Source organism: Adiantum capillus-veneris, chromosome 6 (assembly GCF_014529385.1).
Source record: "Adiantum capillus-veneris isolate H3 chromosome 6, ASM1452938v2, whole genome shotgun sequence".
In the NCBI taxonomy this organism is placed as follows: Eukaryota; Viridiplantae; Streptophyta; class Polypodiopsida; order Polypodiales; family Pteridaceae; genus Adiantum; species Adiantum capillus-veneris.
The window spans coordinates 170,240,302-170,264,375 of record NC_140936.1 but is presented as its reverse complement, the minus strand read 5'-3'; the positions used below and the strand labels follow the sequence as shown (position 1 = coordinate 170,264,375).

Below are 24,074 nucleotides of genomic sequence, written 5' to 3'. Positions count from 1 at the left end.
TTCTACTGCTTCCGCCTCCTCCAAACTGAAACGCTAGCTACCCTTTTATAGGGTCTGACACCTGAGAGGAATAGGGGTCCAAAAGCGGAGCTTGGCGCTCCTAGAGAGAGGAGAGAAAATCGCGTTTTCTAGAGAGAGAGAGAGAGAGAGAGAGAGAGAGAGATCACAATTCAACCCCCCCTGCGTTGGTTTTAGCGCTGGCTTTTTTTATAAGAGCCTTACTTGCTTTATTTTATTAATAAAGGGGGCGGTCGCTTTTAAGTGACCGGTCACTTTATAAAATAAAGTGTGAACTTGTTCAAACTTTAAAAACTCACTCAGTTAGTGAAAACAATGCTACACAGACACATTCCAGGCGTCCCCGAGTGCAGGACACGACACAGATGCAATGCAGACACAGACTCCTCGCGGGAAAACATCTGTCCTCCCGCGACTGTTCCTGCTTTTCGTAAAAAGCTTCATTCAACCCATCTTTATTCTTGTGCTTGCGTTCTTACGCGTATTTTCTTACTCAGTTCGGATTTCCTCCTTAGCCTACGGGATGCCCCCTTACTGATGCACCCATCGCCCATCATGTGACACATCAGGGGCACTCGTAACCCGGCCCTTTCCACCGAACTTACGGAAACTCCTTCGCGATGTTTACCGTCACCCATCAAATGACACATCAGAGTTGTCCGTTCTTGATGGCAGTTCCTGTAGCTACAATCTTTTAACAGTTCTTAGTGCACACAATAAAATATCCAAAAAGATTAATCATTAAAAATAAGAAAATAGTCCAATTAGCAGCATATATGAGAAAGAGCTTTTGGCGGTTATCCGTGCTCTTACTCAGTGGCGACATTACCTACTCGGAGCCGATTTTGTCTTTACAGCACCAAAGTTTACGCTACTTCTTGTCACAGAAGGAGCTATCGAAAAAGCAGATGCGATGGGCCAACATCTTGTCACAGTTTCACTTACAGATTGTCTATGTACAGGGACAAAAGAATTTGGTGGCAGATGCTTTGTCCCGAAAGCCATTGGTTCTAGCTATTTCCGCGCTACACCATAGAAGCTTCGAGGATATGGTCGATCCGTATGCCACAGATACAGATTTTGCAGATATATTCAGTCGAATACAGAATGGGAAGGTAGAGCGGGATATTCCATTCGGGATGGCTACTTGATGAAGAAAACGATGTTGTGCATTACACAGCCATTGAGGGAAAAGGTTTTAACCGAATGCCACTGTCCGCCATTTACGGGTCACCGCGGCATTGATACCACCTTGAAAGGTGTGGAAAAATATTTCTTTTGACCGAGACTCAAGAAGGATGTGGACGATTTTGTACGCAGTTGCTTGGTATGCCAGAAGGTCAAGTTTGACAAGCATAAAGCACAGGGATTGTTACAGCATTTACCCATACCCAACCACCCATGGGAAAGTATTGCAATGGATTTCATTTTTTATCTCCCGAAAACACAGAGTGGGCACGATGGGATCTGGACTATTATTGACAGATTTAGCAAGCAAACTCGTTTCATTCCAGTGAAGAAGACAGTCAAGCCGGATCATTTAGCCAGACTGTTCATTGCCCAGATATTTAGATTACATGGCATGCCTGAGACAATTGTCTCTGACAGAGATCTCCGATTCACGAGTTTGTTTTGGAAGGCAATTTAGGAGAACATTGGCACACGATTGCAGTTCTCGTCATCTTTCCACCCGCAGACAGATGGGCAATCTGAGATGCAAATTCAATCGTACTGGATTTATTGAAATCTTACATTTTGGATCAGAAGACTCAATTGGAAAAGTATTTGCTCTTGGTGGAATTTGCCTACAATAACATGATTCACTCTTCGACGGGGAAGGCGCCATTTGAGATTATTGAAGGTGCTCCGAAGGTTCCACCCTTCTTAAGCACGGAAGATAAGATTTTTGAAGGCGACCAATACACGAGGGACTTGGACACAGTTTTTGCCAAGGTCCGGGAAGCTTTGCAGAAATCTCAAGAAAGACACAAAAAGGCAGCAGATCGACATCGTTAGCGATTTGAAATTAAAGGAGAACGATTAGGTGCTCTTACATTTTGAGAAGGCACGCCTGAGAAAGAAAAAGGGAAAGGAGCGGCTTTTTCCAAAGCTTAGCATGAGATACTATGGACCTTTCCAGATAAAAGAAAAGATAAATGATGTCTCCTTTAGACTGAAGCTGCCCGATACTTGGAGGATTCACAATGCTTTTCATGTGAGTCTCCTGAAGCCTTTTAAAGGTGATGTGCCCGATGATGGGGAGCCAGATGAGCAACCCAAAGTGGAGGAAGACGAGGAGATACTCGTTCTAGAACAGATACTGGCACATAAAGATAGAAAGATAAAAGGTAAAGTGATAAAGCGGTTCTTGGTTAAATTCTAGAACTATCCCGCATTGGATGCGAAGTGGATGGAGGAGGAGGACATTGCAGATACTCCTTAGATTGTGAACCTTTACCTTGAAGCATTCAGTTTAGCATAGTCTACTCCGATAGAACCCCGACTTCAGCATGGGCAAATCTAGTGCAGTGGGCATGCACAAGAGTGGAGTTACTCCACTCCTTTGTCGACAGATTGCCCCGATACCTTGATTTGATATAGAGTCACTGATGTCCCTTTGGGTTTCAGGGATACTGCTGAGTTGATAGTATTCTGCTGTATGACTTTATGAACTAGAATTCCCGATAATGAAAATGATACTGATTGATTTGTACTTGACTTGTTTGAGTGCACGAACTGATAGACGAAATGACTGCAGCATTTCGGTCTGATAAATCTCTATAGACATGATTGCAATAAGGATTAGTTAATCGGGCATCTGAGAGGTCCCAACTTGATCTAGATGCGATTGCTAAATACGTTGCCAATTAATCATGGTCTGAGATTGGAATGATTGTGAATGTGATTTGTCATGTGATGTCCTGTGATGTCAAGTGATGTCCTGTGATGTCCTTTGATGTGAATGTCGATTGGTACATGTGCTAGATGTGTTGTTCCTAGTGCGTCGGTACTAACAGTCAGTGTCTGCTAAGACAGTTTATAGCCTCTGTCTGTTTTGCAGGCATAATCGAGGGCGATTACAATGCTTTCAAGAGGGGGGTTATGTCACAACCTGGTGACGTGGCATGACCCGACACACTCCTAGAATGGGACAGCAGAACTGGTGCAACAGGACAACCCCGTAAAACATGGAAAATCTGCTGACGTGGCACTGCCATACGGACTTCCGTGATTTACGACACAAAAAGCAGAAACTGGATGACGTGGCAAGGCTGTACGGAAACTGCTTTAGCGCTGGCTGGCTGAATTGGCAGCCTTTTGTTACAGTTGCTTTATTTTCAAAGAGCTTGTAAAAGAACAGCTTTTGGGGCTCTGCTTTGGGGCATCCCTTGTAACCTTTAAATTGGTGGGCAGGGTCTAACAACTCAGAGCATTTGGACGCAGAGTCTTAGGTGAGAACCCTCCCACTCTCTTGTATTGTGAACACAGATTAATACAAAAAGAAATATCGAACGGGACGCCAGTCTTTGGGGCCAATATCTCTAGGCACGGAACTCCGTCGGGCCGTGTCGAATCAATTGTGAACAGTGAATTGTTTTGAAGAGTGAATCTCTATTGTGTCGCGGTAGAATCTTGACTTGGAGTGTCCAAGTTTGTTACAATCACACTGGACCTCCAAGGATATCAGCTCGAGAAGAGACACCTGTTGAGAGACGTCGAGAAATTTCAAGCTTTAATCTACTAGGGTTTCTGTGACAAGCATTTCACGGTATCCCACTCTACCAAAAGTTGCAATCCGAAGGAAGATGTCTGAAGGTATGTAACTTCGGGCAAAAAAAGTTTTCTTGAAAGCTTGCCAAGTCCTTGGAGTGTACGGCTTGGTAGCTATAAGCATCCACCATGCATGGCACTGCCTCTGAGAAAAACAACGGCTTCAAAACCTTGATCCTTCTTTGTAAGTGATCTTTATGGTTTATGCCTTGTAAGACGGAGCATTGAAGACGGGAGCACGCCCAATGCACGATGAAGGGTGGGAGTGGCTAATAAGTCCGGGGTCAGGAACCGAAGATACTTCAAATAAAATTCCAGTAGACTTTGGAAGCGTCGGTTTTCTCTGTCTGCTCTTTGGTTGGACCGGAATGCTTTCAGAAAAGCACACGCCTGAAGCTCTGATACCACTATCACGAGACGGGCACCACATGCTAACAGAAAAGAACAGACTGAACAGACTTTTAGCACTTCAATAACAACTGAACTGAAAGAGATGCACGACACACGAGACAGTGTGGCGCAATTCCACCCCAGAGAGCACTGGCCCCAAACCTTGGCGCCCCTTTCGCTATTTCTTTATATTGCTTGAACTCAGTACATCGTCGGTACCCCATCCTCTGCACCTCACGCGGAGCATGCCAGAGAATGAGCCCTTGGCTCATATTTAAAGGCCCTTGGCCTATGAAAAGCAGTTTACATGAAAAGCTATTAACTCAAAAGCATCTTGTCCAAAAGCAGATGCCCAAAAGCTGCCAACGCAAATACAGAAATCCGTACAGCTTTGCCACATCAGCAATTAGCGTAAAACACGAAAATCCGTACAGGTCTGCCACGTCAACATGTCAACGTAAAATCCAAAAATTCGAACAGCTCTGTCATCGCAAAATCTAGGACTCCGTATTGCTGCCACGTCGTCAACTTGCCACGCAATTGAGTGTGTGTGTGTGGGCTTGCTTTTAATGTCTTTGGGTCACTTGGGCCCCATCGGACAGGGTCCCATAAGTTGACGGGATCTTCTCTTTAAAAATAGGCCTCTCGGCAAGACTTTGCAAGTTGGTAAAACTTCTTATGCTGCTTCTGCTTCTTCACTTAGGGTTTAGGCCCCTCGGCCAAGATCTGAAGGTTGGTTCCGTTCTTCAGTGACTTGACACATCAGTAGTTTGTGACCGCTATGCAAATAGAGTGTGAGTGTGTGTGTGGTCACTGCTGTATTTAATCCCTTTAGGTCACTTGGGCCCCATCGGTCAGGGTCCCATAAGTTGGCGGCTTTAAAATTAGTCCACTTGACAAGACTTTGCAAGAAATTGTGCATAGTAAGGGTCACAAACGGAAGCGCACACAAATATTCAACAAGCTGAAAATAAATAAACTTTCAACCAAAAGAGATGAGGAAGAAGATCGACACAATATTGGGGAGCAAAAGATGGGCTGGTCCCCCCCCCCCCCCTTAAAGAGAATCTTTGATAGGGAGAATCTTTTACAAGCACAAGAACCAGAGCAACTCCTTCGTTCTAAATCTCAGACTCGATGGTCGTTTCCTTCCCATGCAAGAAATTCCGAAAGACGAGCTCTCAATTCCGTCTGCACACTAAGTATGGAACTCCACAGACCATTCTTAATTTTGTTTCTAGAATCCCTGAGCTTAGGGGAAGGCCTCCTCGCTCCCTCCCCATGACGGAGTACCTGCAAAAACACAAACATGAAACAACAACTAGTATAGCGTATTCACAATCGGTACCTGTCGCTCCGAGTGCGGAAAAGCGACCTTCGCACACTAGCTTCGCACGTTCGCTTGCAGATTCCCGCCGGCCAAGTCTGCAAAAGCTAGCGCTGGCGAGAGAGAGAGAGAGAGAGAGAGAGAGAGAGAGAGAGGGCTGAATTTATAGGCACCCATACCCTGTAGGAATAGCCGGTGCAATGCCGGCAAAGATAGATGCAGAAGGTAGCGCTAGAGAAGGAGAGAGGCTGGTGGCAGTTTTGGTGTGAGGAGAGAGAAAGAGATTGCAATGTTTATTTCAGCCTAATAGCTAGCGCTGGTTATTTTTGCAAGGGCCTTGCTTTATTTTTGTAAAAGGCATACTTAGCCATTCCCTACTTATTTCCCGTTTGTAAGATTAAAGTCTAATTTGGTCTATTTTGCTCTTATTATCCGAAGAGCTGTCTTGGGAGTTTCATGGGATCGTGGAAGTTATATCGTTTAGCCTTCCTAGGTAATCTTGTTCCGCGCAAGCAATGAAGGAGAAGCAATTTCATGTCTTGTTTCAGTGTACGCAGACATTCCGCAGTCTGTCTGTTTTTTTCTGCTTATGTTTACCACAGTGAACACTGGTGATCCTCCGGATTTCTGTTTAGTTAAGAGCAGATTAAGAACAGGCCATGGACAGGAACCGAATGAGAAGAATGCATGTCCGATAAGGAACCAAGAAGTCTTGGGGATGTGTATTTCACTCGCTCTGTAGCTCGCAAGCTAGCAGAAGGGGGTGAGGATGATCATGGATGGGAGTAGTATAGCCGCCCATTTAACCAACCAGATCCATTTGAATATGATAGGGATGATGGAGAGCGAATACCCATAGACCAAGAAGTTGAAGATAATTTACCTTTGGTAACGGAGGAAGAGAGATTTTTTAGGGAACAAAGAGCAAGGCATCGTGTTCTGTTTGCCACGATTGCTGAAGAAGCAGCGGGGGTAGCAAGAAGGCGGTTGGGAGTTCAATTCCACAACATTGGGAGACGGACCCATACCAAGAAGGATGGCTGTTGCGCCAACAAATTTCGAATTTGAAGGTCAGGTTTGGGACATTCGAGGGGAAAAAGAATGAAGACCCTGATTGTCACATTGGTCAATTCCAAACAAAATGGGCGGCCAGTAGATATGACCTTTATGGGGATCCAAAGAAGTTGCAACAGTTGCAAGCAACCTTGGAAGGGAAGGCGATGCACTGGCTCAGTGGGTTTCCAACAAATGCCTTTGCAAATTTTGATGCATTAAAGAAAGCATTTTGGGAAGACTCCGTAAAGAGAAGACACCCAATGAATTGTTGAGGAAGATCAGAACAATAAAGCATAAGAAGCTGAAAGTGGAGGATTATGCACAGAAATTTAAAGCAGTTTTGAATAGGTTGGGGGCAGCTGAAAGACCAACCAATGAGATGGTGGCAGAATATTTTATGTATTATTAAGGAAGGAATTAAAGAATGCAATGGCAAGTTACGATGTGGCAGGAGGTTTTGATGGGTTAGTCGATTTGGCAGTCAAAGTTGAAAAAAGGTTGAGGTTGAGAGGACAAGGAGGGTCGGATACGGAGTCGGATTCGGAGTCAGAAGATGAGGAAGATGATTTGGATTTCAAAACAGATTCAAAGGAAAATTCTGAGGATGAGGGTTCCAAAAGATTAAAGAAGAGAAAAAAGAAGGCGAAGCAGAGGAAGCAGGATAAGAAATCTGTAAAAGACCGTAAGAAGTTAAAGAAGAAGAAAGACGAAGTGGGGGAGCTTAGTTCCTTGGTTCAGCAATTGAAGACTTTGGGCACTCGGGATAATAAGGATACTAAGCCATTTTGTGAAATTTGTGATACCAAGGCATGCGACAACAATCTGTTGGTATAATCCAAAATTTAGAGGGAATGTGGCACAGAATTCCCAATCAAGAGGACCTTCAGCAATCGGGCAGATACTGAGGTACAAGAGAGGATGGACCAGAATTGGTATTCACAAGATCAAAGGAGGAATTGGAGACCTCCAAGTGGCCGGGGAAATTTCCAAGGATATCCGCCAAGATGGAAAAATATGCTGCCACAGTATCACCAGGGAAGAGGAAGAGGGGGTCTACCACCATGGATGAGGAACTATGGGAATCAAGTTCCACCACCGAGGGAACCTCTCAATTTTAATCCTGCAATGAGGCAGGAAGATCCGCCGGCACCACAAGCCAATTTGGTGGTTACCGAGATAATTTCGGAAGAGAAAAATGGCACTGACAAATTCCAGGTATCCTATGACTGTTCAGGCTGTGTAACAAAAATGTGGAAGGACAGGTTATGGCAGTAACAAGATCCAAGGCTAAGCTCAAGCCACCATTGAATTGGAAAGATCATAAAGAGGTTCGGCAAGAGGTCATGGAAAAGCTGCAGAAAGCACGACGATGAAGAAGATAAGCAGGACATGGATGAGTTTTTTCAAGAGTCGATGAATGCTCCGTTGAATATTACAATTGGGCAATTATTGGATATAGCTCCAATGTTTAAAGAAAAGATGATGAGAAAGATGGGGTTATTTCGAAAAGAACACGTGGAAATTCAGTCGTATGGAATGGAAGCTGAGGATGTGGAGTTTCGAGTGCCTACAGTTCAAGTCGAATATCAAAATAAAAGGTTTGAGAATGTGCTTTTAAATGGCGGTTCGAGGGTAAATATCCTCCCTGAGTCGGAATACAAAAGGATGAAGGGTGTTCCGCTGGATCCTGCCCTGTTTCAAGTGAAAATGGTGAACCAGCGAAGGATTCAACCCATTGGGCTGCTTAGAGGTCAAGAAATTATGATTGCAAGACTGATTTTTAAGGTTAATTTTGTTGTTTTAAGAATGGTGGATATGGGAGATGCTTATTCCATGTTACTGGGGAAACCTCTATTCCAAGTTGCAAAGTTGAAGCAAGATTGGGAGACTAATGAGGTGACCTTCAAAATGGGGAAGAAATCAATCAAGTGTAGCATGAAGAATGAAATAAATGAAATTCAAGTCGATAAGAAGGTGAAACCACTATATGCGCAGTCCATCCAGTTGGGCAGCGGATGCTACAGATGATTAGGAGGATCTTTTTCTTCAATCTAACCCGGCGGTGATTCTTGTATTTGAAATCGATGTTGCACAGATTATGGACAGATATTGGATGACGGGAAAAATGGATGTAGATTGTTACCAGAGTGAACAGGTGAAGGAATTGGATGGGGAGAATATTATGAAGGAAGTTCAACAGGTTGCAAAGGAGGAATTGATGGGTCAAGAGTTGAAATTGCAGGAATCAAAGGCAGATCCAGAAGGGGTCGTTAAGAAGGCAGAAGTAGTGTATGAGCACACTACGGAGCAGATCACCCGAGTTCAAGAGGGTGATCAGTTGGATTTAAATCTGGGGACAAACGAAGTACCAAAGATTGTCAAGGTAAACTCATTCGAGGCCTCACATCTTTGCCCTTTGCAGCTTGTTAGCATAAGGTGCTGAGGGGAGATGTTAGAGTTACACCACTACTCCTTCATCTAAGGTAAGGACATGCTTGTATCGGTAGTATGCACCCACATTGGCCACCTGTGCATTTACATTGTAGGCTTCTAGTGATCCAGGCCGGGTTAGTTGTGGTCGGTCACGGACCTCATCTGGTCCAAAGACCCGGTTTATAGGGGCACCCTATCTTTAGGGTTTAGGGTAGGCAAGAGACAAGGAGTAGCAGAGTTCCACTCTCAGAAGAATTGACCCCTAGATCTTGCACCCCTTTTGGTAGTTCTTTTTATATTAAATAATCCACAAAGTACAATTGTCGGGGAGTCACTCCGCAGATATGCAACCGTGCACTGATCTGCTAGAACGAACCCCCGAGGTTCCTATTTAAAGACACTGCAACATAAACACAACTAATAGAAAGCTCAACGCCCAAAGTAAGTGGTGCAAAACCTGGGCACCCAAAAGCTCACGACATGGCATGTGACTTGTACGGCAGTAGCCCGTTTTCCCCGTTGGAAATGCGGCACGATTTGCGGACATTCATTAAAATTCACTTATGGAAAGTTCTTTTGTTCGGGAACTGTAGCACAACGTCATTTTATGACATACCCCCCTTTAAAGAAAAGTAATCGCCCTCAATTACACCTGCAGAACAGACTGTGAACAATAAAATAGCTCAATAGACACGGACTCTATGCCCACATTTCTTTGACTACTCTAACCATACACTACACTAACTCTATGCCTCCATGCTACTCAAACCATGCCCTCGCACAAGGACACCAATCACCAACCAATCACAATCACATTCACATCACCATAGCCGTCGAGACCTTAAGCCGTGAAACGTGATCATTATGATTCATCTAGCCATCACATTCACACCACACAGACCTTTTATGGGTGTCTTGATGCACTAAATCTTGTCACTCCAGCTCCACATCACCTCATTGGTTCCATGCAAAAATGTTCCCACAAGACAATACATTGAGAAAGCATGCATCCGCACAAATCCTATCCCACACTGGATTCTGGATCAACATTCACAAAGTTCAGATTTCATTGACCATCTGACTGACAAGAATGAATCAGACTTTTAACTAATTTTTTGTGCCCATTTCTAAAATTATGTAAAGGCCTCTAAATGTCTTGTCCATAATTGAATTGAATGGCAAAAGAAAACAAGCAAGCACTACCAACTTTATTGGATGCTCATTGACAAAAACAAAATGTTAATCACTCAAAACACATGATGCCCATAATATGGGACTTCACAAGCCAATATCTGTGTCAATCTAACTGTTTTGTCAGAGTTAACATCCATTGCGCATGACAAAAAATGAGAAGCATGCACTCATTTATTTCAATGTCACAAAACTTGAACTCTAGCCCTTCATGCGCATCTAGTGAGGATAAGTGGTTTGAGATGCAGTCTTTTGTATAGAACCTTGTCCCATGTGATGCTAGCTGCCATGCAAATGGTTGTGCCAATATTGGCTCTTCGGCGTATATTGAGCTTATGTCCATTCCATGAATTTTTGTGTCCACTTGTAAGGCACATCTAGTGAGCATAATTGGTTTGGGATGCAATCTCTCGTATAGAAGCTTGTCCCATGTGATACTTAATCTGGTGACCTGATATTGGCTCGGAACATTGATCTTGTTGTCCATTGGTTGTATTTGTTCTATGTGTTTGTATGGCTTGTGTTATGATCCACAATGCCATAGCACAAAAGGCCGCTAACACCAGTGCTTTGTGCATGGCATTAAATTTGTTTCCAATAAACTCACATTCAATTCATTTTGGTAATCTCTCTCTTAAGCCTCTTGTAGGTGTGTGATTCTTCGCTGATGATCTGACTGATAGGAATGAATAAAAAATTTCCACTTAGCAAAACATATATGGGCCTCAGAATAAATGTCCGATATCAGATTGATGGGGAAAAGAAAACAAGAAAACACTACCAATTTGACTGGAGGCTTATTGATTAAAAATAATTACTAATCACTCAAAAAGATATGACACCAGGACTTCACTGGCTAATACCTGTTGTGAGAGATACGCCACAAAGAAGGAAACCCACCACCAATGCTTGGAATCCTCCTTCCGCATGTTGGCAAACCGCCAATCTTCCCTCTCTCCCCATTGCCAATTTTCTCTACGGAAATACGAGTGAGTGAGGCGGATACTCCATATCCATGTCAGTGTGATGACCACCCGTGAACGAAAGGGATCACTTGTGGACTTGGGATGCCATGAAAAGAAGTGTGCCATCAAAACTGGCAAGACGGTCCAGTAAAGGTCAATAAGCTGCAAAACAGGTACTGCGAGCATCATCAAAGTTACGAGGACCCAGAACAACAGCCCCTGATTGAGAGTATGAGACTAGCACGTACCCAGGTGCTACGCTGCACGAGGCTGACCACCCAAAAAAGGACAGAGACGTTGAAGAAAAAGAGTAAATTCAGCAGGGCCAGGGGATGCGCAGACGACCAGGTGCAGATGTGCGCCCACCACACATTCTCCGCTGAGCCTTTGCTGTGGAAGGTGAGAAAAGCCCCATAGAAAGCCAGCGAGGGAAGTGCTGCGCAAACTGCGAGAAAAAAGTTGCGCTGGTTGCGGTTCAAATGCATTGCTGCAGCAGTTCCTGTGGATATTTGGCAGGAGCTTCCAAGTTCCGCGCCTGCGGGAGATCGTTCAGATTTCTCGAGAAGCTACAGCTCTTTAGTCGTAGCACTAGTTCCAGTGGCTCTTGGCATCAAATGCTGTAGCAACTCAAGTGCTTCGTTGGACAATTGCTGAAGTTGGTCATAGAGCTAGATCAGCTTCAACTTCCAATCGCAGGCCCACTTGTTTTGCACCTTTCACGTGTATATATATTGAGTGGTTGTGCACAATTTAATAGTAGGATGGTGAAAAGTTGGCTCCTCTTTGAAAGTTTAAAGGCTGCGCACATGGAGAGTGAAATCAACCGGCGAAATAGCTCATCTAGCAATAATTTTTCTACTACAGTGTTTAATCCTTGAAAGTAGGATTCACAACGTAGTTAGACGTAGCGGCTGGTGTCAGAGAGAGAGAGAGAGAGAGAGAGAGAGAGAGAGAGAGAGCGATTTTTGAGGAGAGAGTTACATCGTGTGCGCAAAGAGGGTTCAACAGCACCATGTTGTGTTTGCGAATGTGAATCCTTTGTTGAAGGGAGCTTTCATGTGTGCATCCTTTCATGGGTGCATCCTATCAATAACAACGCTTTTCTAGGGTATTGGTGATCCTTTTGAACTTTTTCTCCCTGGCCACCATGTCAGCTTGGATTGCTAGATCTTTGAAGGGATTATTGAGGATTGCGCTCTGATAGGCAATGTATCGAGCCTGCAGATCCTTCGTCATGGGGTTAAAGATGGTGGAGTCCATCTCAAAGAACCCGGTCATGAATGCCTCTTCGAAGCTTTGCATATAATGCAAGGGCAAAAACATGACCCGCACATACATTCCTATGATGATATTCATGTTAGGGACTTATGTCTCCAAGTTCTAAGCTATGCCATGTGCACCTTCGAGAAACACTTGCCAAGGGTGTTCCGTCTTCAAATGTTGCGATGAAGGTTATGATCATCTTTGCTATTTTGACCAGCATTTGGCAGGTGAGGTCGGGAATATCCCGTACTTGTGTGACAACCGCCTTTGGAGTGTGTAGCATATATGACGCAGTTGGCTTGTAGTCGTTGATGGGTTTTTGACAGTACTGGATAGTTCAGAAGGTTGCCTGCTCTACCATACTTCATAAATTCTCCCAAGATTGTCGTTGATTGATAGTTGGGTCGATCTTGAGATGTTGGGGTGCACTGCAATAGGTTGATTCTTCTTGTGGCCGCTTCTAGAACCACTTCTTGCGCCATAGAGGTTGATCTTTAGGATTGCGAGCACTTGATCCGCCGACACTGGCACATCCTTGTAGTCTCCCTTCTAGTTTGGTTCAAGTGCTGAAAGGAGTCTTCTTTTCCATAAGAGAGCTTACTGCTTCATCAGTGGGCAGGGGTATCATTTAGTGGACGAAATTTAGGACCACTTCGTCAAGCTTGATCATTAATAGAGCTGCAAAGTCCAAGACCTTGAGCTCATACTGCATGTACTCCTTGTGCGACGGGTCTTGAATTTTAGTTTGTCCACCTTTTCATCTCTTCCTTGGCATTTTCTCGGCATCTGTGAACTCTTATGTGTCCTCAAAATCATGGAGCCCACCCTCAGTATATGTACTTGGTAGATCTACTAGGGGTAGGTCTACCCTTAAGATCTTTACTTCTATTGTTGGTGTTGGTGGAGCTGGTATCAATGCCTTTACTTGCAGGGCACTGATTGCCATATCTTTTCCTTGAAGCTCCTTCGTGTGTTGTTCAGCTTGGGCATTTAAGTCAGCTTGTGACTTGGCTAGATGTTCCTTCAGTGTCTAGATCTCTTGGTCTTTTTGAGCTTGCATGGCCATATGGATTGCTGTCATTATATGTCAGTCATACTTTGCTTGAGCCAGCTCTGGTCTGATGGTGTTGAGATCCTCAAGAATTGCAGATGGTTATTGTGAAGTAGATGATGGAGCAGTTGCGTCTTGCATTGCTAGGAGGAGCTTATAGAGAGAGTGCTTTATGACGTCATATGAGTTGTTTATCTTTGCATTCCGATGCTACTTCTTTTCCAATTGTTCTTCTAGTCGTTGCTGCTCCACTTGCATTTCATTGTTAACTGCAATGTGAGCTTGTAGGTCACTGAAGTATCCTTCTGTTTCCCTTGTCGCTCATTCAAATCCTTCTTGCAAGTTCTTTGTGTCTTCTTGGAGGCCTTGTATTTGCAGTTGTAGCCTTGCATTCTTTGCCTTTGCCACATTTGCCTCCTTTTTAGCGTCTTGAGCATCTAGGTCCCTGAGTTGGGATATTGCTCGCTGGCATTTGAATTGAAGCTTTATCGCTTCTAAATGATCTTCTAGGTCAAAATCTTGTATTAGCCAGCCATCATCTTCAATGATGGCAATGATACTAAGCCTTTTTCTTGATTTATATGTTGTTGAGAGGTACCGGGCACCGACTCTTTTCTTTCTTGTTGATCCATTTCTTTTGCTTGGTCTCTTTCTTTGGGTTGATCTTGATCAGTCTTTCCACCTTCCTTCTTCTCTTGGCCCTGATGAGCTGTCGCCGTCTCCTCTTGGCCATCCTTACCTTTGTCAAAGTCTTTTGGCTCACGTGAGGCTTGCTTTTGATTTGCATCTTTCTTTCCAGATTCTTCTTTGTCTTCATCAATGGGCGGTTGTGTTGTCGGTTTGGTGAAAACTATTGCTTGATCTCAATGTGAGCGTCTTGTGTTTCATTCGTTGTCTCCTTGCTTGGCGATTGTTCATGTGTTGTATCTTGACCCTTGGGAGAATCCTTTGGAGACTCTAAATCATTTACTTTTTGTTTTTTAAAATCTTCAGTGGCTCGTTGTTCGACCTTTCTCTTGAGCACTTTATGGATGTGTTGTCCTTCTATATTGTTTGATCTTCTCTACTTTTTCAACTTTCCTTTGTTCTAAGTTCTTGTTGAGCTCCACCTCATCTTCGTCATCAACACAGATCCTATTTCATCCACTTTCTTTTTCTCCTCGGCAAGTTTTTTAAGCCACTCCTCTCATAACCTCTGAGCATCTTCCATGGATCTCTGCGTCTGTGTCTTTGGTATTTGCTTCGCTGGCTTGATTCTATTTCTCACCAAGGGAACGGTGATATCATCTTTCTCCTTTACCTCAGCAATTGACTAGAATTTAGACGGCATGTCTCTGTTTTTTGGCTTTATTTCATCGATGAGCTCAATATCTAACTCTATTGCTTTGCTATCCGTGACTTTGGCTTTAGATATTTTTCCCCTTGTTGTTATGTTGGTTGGAGTAGAGGAACAACCTCCTACCGCTTTGATGGAATGATTTGCTTTGTGTAATAAATCAAGTTGGGACTCCGCAGGTGGTAGTTGATATATCATTCCCAATGCTTGATAGGCAATCCATGTCAAAAGTGGGCCCACGTTCATGTAAGCTTTGTTGCATTCGTTGCCCTTCAGATTAGCTTCTACCAAAAGGTCACATGTGATCACTCTTTGATTAGCTAGGCCCATAGCCATTATCTCTACAATGTGTAGGTTGGGCTCTATATATCATGATGGCTTTTGAACCTTCAAATGTTGAGAGATGAGACGCAAAGGTAGCTCCATCTCGATGTAGATCAGATCCTTATAAGTAAACTTGTGTCCTTATTGTTATATGAAAGCCTCGCCGTTATCAATTGCTTTGATCTTGTAAAGAAGATTGTGATTGCCCGTTGGTATGTGTAGGGCTTGGTTGATTAACTCATTTGTTATCCGCACTTTAATTGTAGCTCCATCCTTGTCGGTTAAGGTTGCTTCTCCATTTTAATGGATTGAGCTCATCAACTCATGTGCTCTTTGGAAGTTTATCCCCCACGGTGGAAATTGAAAAAAGGTGTCTAGATGCAAACATCTTGACCCTTAAATTACCTCCCTCTGATGGTGCAGTGTCCATAGTTCTTTGGGAAATATTGTTGTCTTCACTTTGGTTCCATCGGCCGCTTGGAACTTGCCAATGAACATATTAGCGGGTATTTTTGCCAACTCTTCTTCAGCGATGTGGGCTTTCTCAAGGGACGAGATGTCAATGACTTCATATAGTGCAATCTCGCACTCCTTCTGGGCCCTTGTGTGAGGCTTTCTGGCATCAGAAAATCAACTGATTAGCTCTTGAAATTTATTGAAAGGTCGTCGAAAAAGTTTTTTTTAAAAAGCAAACTTGACCATTAAATGAAAAATGAGCATAACTTGATCAAAACAAGTCCAAACTTGACCAATTTTCACCAGTGCATCTAGGATAACTACAAGCACTACGTCATGGGGTCACAAGTTAGATTTGGGTCTCAAGGTACATGGATCGCGTTCCATGTTGGAACAGATTTTGGACTTCTGATGATAGCATCTGATCAAGCATGTCATGGGGATGCTATGGTTCAAAACTTTTTGAATTTGGATCACTAGTTAGAGATTTATGCCACCTTGGAAATTTTTCGTAGACTTAGAGAAATTTGGCACTTTGGCTAGGGTTTTGAGATCCAATTGGCTTGAAACTTTAGGGTTAGTCTTTTCTTGACAAGCAGGACCTGTTGGTATGGTTCTGGCTTGGAAAGCTGAAAAAGGTACATGGATCGTGATCCATGTTTGGCAGCCTTTTGAGGTGAAACTTGGTGCACATGTTCCTATAGCCTATCTACATACACTGGTGAAATTTTTTCAGATTTGAGCAAGTTTTTCCCAAGTTTACCCAATTTTTCAGGTTCAATTTGGTTTGACTTTGCATCTTTGGTTTTTGGTAACATCTTTGATCTCTCTTGGCGACTGTTTTGGCTGAGAATTTTCCCATGTGATGATTGAGAGCTGAAATATAGCCCCAATCCTAATTGTCTGTTGATTTTCAACACTTTTGGAGTTTGTTTGGACCTCCCAGGCCTTCTTGCAAGTTTGACCCACTTTCCAAGCACATTTTCGAATTCAATGAGATATGTTAAGTTCACTATCTTTTTCAACACCAAGACTTTGCAAAAACCACAAGTTTTGTCACTTGCATTCTGCAATTGTTGAACTTTGACATGTGGTTCACTTTATGCAACAAAACATTGAAATTTTGACACATATCACCTTATTTGACCTGTATCATCAACCTGCACTTAGATTCTGGCTGATTTTTTGTTGGGGTATAAAGCCCAATGTGGTCACCCAGGTAAGTGGGTGGGCCGCCAGGTATGTACACATATTCTTTTGTAAAAACCTAATAAGAACTCACTATGCTCTACACATTACAACAGAGCGAGTTCACCATATCATCGTGCTCTTCTTCTCGCACTCTCTCTCGCGTCGCACTTCCGCTCGTACTCCTTCAACTGGTATCAGAGCTCAGATTGAGGCTCGAGGCAGCATTGCAGGAAGCTAGAGTCACCTGCTTATATTGGAGTGAGATTCGACAGGCAAAGGGCTCGGTGTTCTCAGAATTTCATTCCGAGGTCATCTCGGCCACCGTCGGCTTCGACAAAGTTCTGTGCAGGCCATTTTCGACTACATGGTCTTGGCGGGTGCAGATCCGACTCTGCAAGTGCAGATCTGACTCAACAAATTTGGGGTTTCGGCCTACGACTGTAGATGTTGAGGATATCGGCACTCCCAGAGTGCTGATTTGTGGATGTCTACACATCGAAGGATGGCTCACAGTTCTTGGAGGCGTGTCACATACGACACGGGCGCATCTACACATAGACTGTAGGCGACATCCACAAGTTCATCAGGTTGATATTGGTTCAGAGGTCAGTTTACAGGGGAAACTCTGCCAAATTTTTCCCAGGAAAGTAAACTATTGTGAAGCGTAGCTATGCCTGGATCACAAGACACTGCTCTTTACAATATCAAGAAGCTGGATGGAACCAATTTCCCATTGTGGAAGAAGCAGATTTGGCATGTGTTGGTACAAAAGAAGCAGATAAAACATATAAAGCTCAAGGGGATAAAACCAGAAGATATGGACGAAGATGAATGGAGTGAAATGGATGAATTGGCACTTTCTACCATTATGTTGACTTTGGTAGAAAGCGTTTACTTCAATGTAGCAGACGAGATGTCGTCTTATGAAGCATGGTTAAAGCTGAGTGATCTTTATGAGAAGCAGAATGCAGCTTCACAGGTATATTGGCTTAAGAAGCTTGTTGACCTAAAGATGAAAGAAGGGACACCTATGTCCAATCATCTGAATGAATTCAACACCATCTACAGTCAGTTGTCAGCTCAAGGTGTCAAGTTTGATGAACCTGTTAGAGCTATGTTCCTATTAATCACATTGCCGGAAAGTTGGGACACTTTTCTCACAGCTTTGAGTAATTCTGCACCTCCAGATGGTTTGACCATAGCAGGTGTAGAAGGCAGTCTGCTTACTGAAGAAACCAACAGAAAGACAATGGACAAAGGCGAAGGAACAGCCTTAGTTGTCAGGGGAAGGACCAAAGAAAAGTACAAAGGTGGAAAGAGGAATCAGTCTCGTAGCAAGCCCCGCAGTGCTAAAGGCAAGAGTGACATAGAATGCTACCATTGTGGCAAGAAGGGTCACATGAAAAGAGACTGCAGAGAATGGAAAGCAGAAAAAGGCAAAGAGAAAACTGAAGACCATGGTGAGAAGAACAAGTCCTCAGTGAAGATTCAAGAAATAAATGTGACAAACACTGTTGCAGAGGATGACAGTCTAATGTAAGGAGACATCTACTTCTTGAAGAATACAATGGACTCAGCTCTTCTTACATCATCTGATGGAAATGCACTGAGTGACTGGATTATAGACTCAGGGGCATCACTTCATGTGTCTCCAAACAAGGAGTGGTTTACCTCTTATGTGACCACTAAAGATCATGTTCGGCTAGGCAATGGGCAGACATGTGAGATCTTAGGTGTTGGAGATGTTCAATTGAAGTTTCAGAATGGCTCTTCTTTCACGCTGAAGAATGTGAGACATGTTCCCGCAATTACAAAGAGCTTGATCAGCACAGGTTTACTTGATGATGCTGGCTACGTCACCACTTTTGGACAGAACATGTGGAAGATATCCAAGGGTTCTATGACAGTAGCACATGGAGTAAAGTCTGGAGGACTTTACATGATTTATGTATCAAATGTCTCTAAAAATGTAATCACTGTAAACGAGCAGCCGAATGTTTCTTTGTGGCATAGCCGGTTAGGACATATGTCCAAGAAGGGAATGGAAATCTTGTCTCGTTCTGGTTATTTGCCTGGCTTTTCATTTAATGATTTTGAGTTTTGTGAACATTGTCTGTATGGTAAGCAAACACAGCAGCCACATAAGCATAGAAGCAGTAGAAGAGATACATAGTTGACACTTGTTCATAGTGATTTGTGTGGACCTATGCCTAACGTATCTCTAGGGGGAGCTTCTTACTTTATGACATTTATAGATGATTACTCGAGGAAAGTATGGGTTTACTTTCTCAAGCACAAGGATGAAGGGTTTAGTGTTTTCAAAACGTTTGTGACACTTGTGGATAATCAAAGTGGCAAGAAGCTTAAATGCTTACGCACTGACAATGGTGGAGAGTATGTTTCAAAGGCCTTTCAGGACTTTTGTGAGTCAAAAGGTATAAAATGTGAACTTACTGCTCCTTACAATCCTCCTCAAAATGGTGTTGCTGAGAGGATGAATAGGACCATACAAGAGAAGGTCAGAAGTATGTTGTCTAATGCACAGCTGCCAAATGGGTTTTGGGCTGAAGTTGTATCAACAGCTGTTCATCTTATAAATAGATCTCCTAGAAAGGTTTTGTAGAAGGATTCAGTGGTAGAGATGGTATGTTCAGGCAAGGTGCCCTCATACAAGCATCTCAGAGTCTTTGGCTGTGAGGTATATACTCACATTCCAAAGGAATTTAGGAACAAACTTGAGCCAAAGAGTAGAAAGTGCATCTTTCTAGGCTATCGTAATTCTGGTGAGATGGGGTACAGACTTTGGGATCCCGAATCCAGAAAGGTTGTCCGCAGCAATGATGTTCACTTTAATGAAGCCAAATATCATTCTAAACCAGAGAGGGTTGAGGAGATTAGAAGAGTTGTCTTCCAAGAAGATGGACCTGCACGTGCAAGACAAAATGTCAGGGCTCAACAAGAGCAAGGACAGGATAGAGTGGAACCACAGGTTGTGGCTGAGCCTGAGCCACCTATTTTGCGTAAATCTGGACGTATCACGCGACCTCCTGATTGGTTTGTTCCATCCATGAACTATGTCATGTTGAATGATTGCAATGAGCCTTCATGTTACAAGGAAGCAGTGCAAATGAAGGACTCCGGGAATTGGCAATTGGCCATGCAGTCAGAGATGACAGCTCTGCATAAAAACCAGACATGGAAGCTAGCTAAATTACCACAGGGCAAAAAGGCTCTACCTTGTAAATGGGTTTACAGGTATAAGATCACCGCTCATGATAGTAAGCCAAAGTACAAAGCAAGGCTTGTTGCCAAGGGCTTTAAGCAAGAACAAGGCATTGACTTTGATGAAGTCTTCTCTCCGGTGGTTAAGATGACTACATTGAGATGCTTTCTTGCATTGGTTGCCATATTAGATTTGGTGTTGCACCAAATGGATGTCAAGACAGCGTTCTTGCATGGTGATTTAGATGTGGAAATTTACATGCAGCAGCTAGAAGGGTTTGTTGAGAAAGGCAAGGAAGATTTGGTATGCCAATTGTTAAAGAGTCTTTATGGCTTAAAACAATCACCGAGGGCATGGTACCATAAGTTCCACAAGTTTATGCTTTCTCAAGGCTACACACGTATTGAGTTCGATCACTGTCTATATACAAAGAAGGCTAAGGATGGCAGTTGGCTGATCCTTATTTTGTATGTGGATGACATGTTGATTGTTGGCAAGCACTTGAAAGAAATTTCAGCTTTGAAGTCAAAGATGACAAAATCGTTTGACATGAAAGACATGGGTGAGGCAAGTCATATACTTGGTATGCGCATGGAGAGAGACATATCAAAGAAGTTGATTTGGTTATCTCAAACAGAGTATATTGACAAGGTTTTGCAACGTTTCAATATGGAGAAGGGAAAGGCATTGAGTGTTCCATTGCCACCATATGTGAAACTTAGCAAACAAGATTGTCCTGTGTCTGAGGAAGAACAGGATGAAATGGATAAGATTCCATATGCGTCTGCAATGGGTAGTTTGATGTATGCAATGATTGCTACTCGCCCAGACATTGCATTTGCAGTGGGAGTAGTAAGTCGATACATGTCAAACCCAGGCAAGAAACATAGGGAGGCAGTGAAAGGAATATTGAGATACCTGAAAGCTACAAAGAGTATGCGTATATGCTATGGGAGTCAGGAGCTAAGTGTAAAGGGTTTTACAGACTCAGATTATGCAGGTGACTTAGACAACCGAAGGTCTACGTCAGGGTATGCCTTTACATTGGCTGGTGGAGTTGTATCATGGCGTTCTAGATTACAAGATTGTGTTACTCAGTCTACTACAGAGGCTGAATATGTTGTAGCATCAGAGGCATGCAAAGAATCAATTTGGCTTAATCAACTAGTAACAGATTTGGGAATCAAAGAAGAGATGCCTGTGTTATATTGTGATACTCAGAGTGCTATACAATTGGCTCGCAATCCAGTTTATCACTCAAAGACAAAGCATGTGGATATGAAGTATCATTTCATCCGGGAAATGCTCGAGGATAAGCAAATTCAGCTTGTCAAAGTTCACACCACAGAAAATCCTGCTAATCTACTTACAAAAGAACTTCCCTCAGAGAGCTTTGCGCATTTTCGCAAGCAGTTAGGTGTAGGGTAGTACATCACTTCTCTACATCTCTTGTATATTAGCTTGTATAGTAGCTTCTCTCACACTTAAAGTACCACATTGGACTTTAAGTGGGAGGTTGTTGGGGTATAAAGCCCAATGTGGTCACCCAGGTAAGTGGGCGGGCCGCTAGGTATGTACACATATTCTTTTGTAAAAACCTAATAAGAACTCACTATGCTCTACACATTACAACAGAGCGAGTTCACCATATCGTCGTGCTCTTCTTCTCGCACTCTCTCTCACGTCGCACTTCCGCTCGTACTCCTTTAATTTTTCCCAAGGGTACATGGATCGCGATCCATGTTTTCTAGCTATTTTTGATAAAACTTTGTGGGAAGTCTTGGGACATGTTCTCTAAGCTAGTTGTGCGCTTTTTTCTGAGTTTTGATTAATTTTCCACATTATGGGTCAAAAATGACCATTTGGGGACCGACTTTCCGATTTCCTTTGAATTTTGGTTGACCCATGGTCCATTTTGCCCAAAACTTGCATGGCACATTCCTCAAGGCATGTTTTTTTCTTTGATCTAACATGTTGGGGGACGATCCATGTCCAACAACTTTTGCTGACTGTGATTACACCAGTGAATAGGCGCTTTTAAGGGCAACCGTTGGCACTACTTATTTTTTATTTTTGAGGTGGGAGAACATGGATCACGATCCATGTTCCACCCCCTCTTGCAACTTTGACCACATGCCCAATTTTTGCTCACAGAGGGGAGTATTCTTGTGAAAAAATAGTTTGATTTGGACTTCAAATGCTACCCCAAATGACCATTGACAAATTGTGAAAATCCTCGATTTGATTTTATTGATACAATTTTTTGTGTTATTTTTCTGTTCATTTAGTAGTTCACAATTGTTCTTGCACTGAAGATGATCATACATGTGGAATCTGGTGAAGGGTGGGTGTCTAGTGTGTTTGTAGTAAGCAAAATTGTGATGGAAGTCTCTCTCTCTCTCTCTCTCTCTCTCTCTCTCTCTCTCTCTCTCTCTCTCTCTCTCTCTCTCTCTCTCTGTGACTGTGTCTGACTACAAATGAGGCTTAATTTGCTATATGTACCTAGCTTACCTTGAATGCTAAGTGCATACTTACCTTATTTGTTCACATTTTCCATGGTATACCACATGCGGCTTAGACGGTTCATCATTTGGATACCCAGTCGTTAATTGTTCTCGATTTCGCAATTCTGGTCCATCGCAACTTGGCCCAAATTTTGGCATGTGCCAAATCCTTCCAAACTTGACATGCTCGAAGCTCTTGCTTTGTAGATTTTGCGTTTGCTTTCAGAACTTAAATTTGTCTTTCTAAGCTTCGGTTATTAATTTTTTATCCTTATTAGGTTACAAAAAGAAAAAAAATGCCAAAAATTATTATTACCTAGCAAAAAAATTATCCAAAAGTATTCCTCATACCATATGTACATACTCTCACTCTAGGCATTTTGTCCGTAAAAATTTGTCAATATGGCTCATTATTATGCCTGACATGTGTCAAATTCTGATAAAAGGCAATAAAACAACAAAAATTTAAACAGTAAATCAAACTTTATCCACTATATACATAATCTTTCATCATCTTGCAGCTCTAGATCTTGCAATATGCTGCTCCAACTACTGTTACTCCCCCCTTCCCATTGTGAGTTGTCTTGGATGAAGGTTTGTGCAACGTACATGGACACGAACAATGTGTCTATACAAGGCCGTGGAATGTGGCCCTATCATGCTTATGGAAGAGATGCAATGGGTAACACTATGTTGTGCAAGATGCGGATACTAAATGAATTGTTCAGTGGTTTCCATTGGCGAGGTTCCATCTAAACTTTGTTTGCCAAATAAAAGCTCTTGGAGATGGTACATCCATTCCTTGATTGTTGGTTTAGTGAGTACTATTGGTTGGTTGTTGATTTGGCTTGGCTTTGTTTTGGGTACCCACTTGTAGACTTGTTTTGGAGACTGTGAATATTGTTGTCGATTCAATTTTTTTGGTCTCCAGTGTCATGTTATTTTTTGTTAGTTGTTGACCTCTCCGATTTGAGCTTTGGAATCCATTTATACCCTGGTGGGTTTGATGAAGAATTAGTCTTGTTGTATGGATTTTTTTGGCTAGAAATAATGACTCCGAGCACTTCTTGCTCTTCGTAAGCTTGGCTTCATTGTTGTGAAGTTTGATTGGAGAGGGTTGCCTTGGGTATCCAAATCTGCTTCAACTGTGTTTTCATGATGGATTTCTTCACCCATACTTGACGTATGTGCTTCTGTTGGTGTTTTGCTAATTGTTGTTGCGGTTCTTGTGGGTTTGACTGTACATTCTAAATGTGCTATGTATGTGCCAAGGGAGTGACATACGCGGTGCCCTTAAGGTTGTACTGCAAAGTGTTGTCCTGCCAATCTGAAATTGATTTGTACGTCCGCATCCATGAAACTCCCAAGACTTGCTTCATTAAAATCCGTGTATGTCATGATATGAAATTGATGTGGACATTGCTTGCCATCAATGTTGATTGATACGTTGGCTTGTCCTAAGCTAACCATTGTCCCTTTGTTGGTTGCCCTTAGCTCAATTTTGTTAGACGTTACTATCTCATCTAATAACTTTAGATATGTTAAGTGCTTTATGGCATTGACTCATGCACCAGT

General features: G+C 42.8%; 1 protein-coding gene across 1 annotated transcript in view; it reads right to left on the bottom strand.

The window, feature by feature from the left end:
- The window catches only part of LOC147456700 (3-oxo-5-alpha-steroid 4-dehydrogenase (DUF1295)), a 30,213-nt gene extending 18,375 nt beyond the window's left edge, over positions 1-11,838 (bottom strand). Inside the window, exons 1-2 of the mRNA XM_086515147.1 lie at positions 11,400-11,838; positions 11,050-11,313 (exon numbers count right to left, since the gene is read on the bottom strand). Of these exons, the coding sequence (XP_086371273.1) occupies positions 11,050-11,313; positions 11,400-11,636 (501 nt within the window). The 5' untranslated portion in view covers positions 11,637-11,838. The remainder of the gene's footprint in view (positions 1-11,049; positions 11,314-11,399) is intronic.
- Between the last annotated feature and the right edge of the window lie 12,236 nt (positions 11,839-24,074).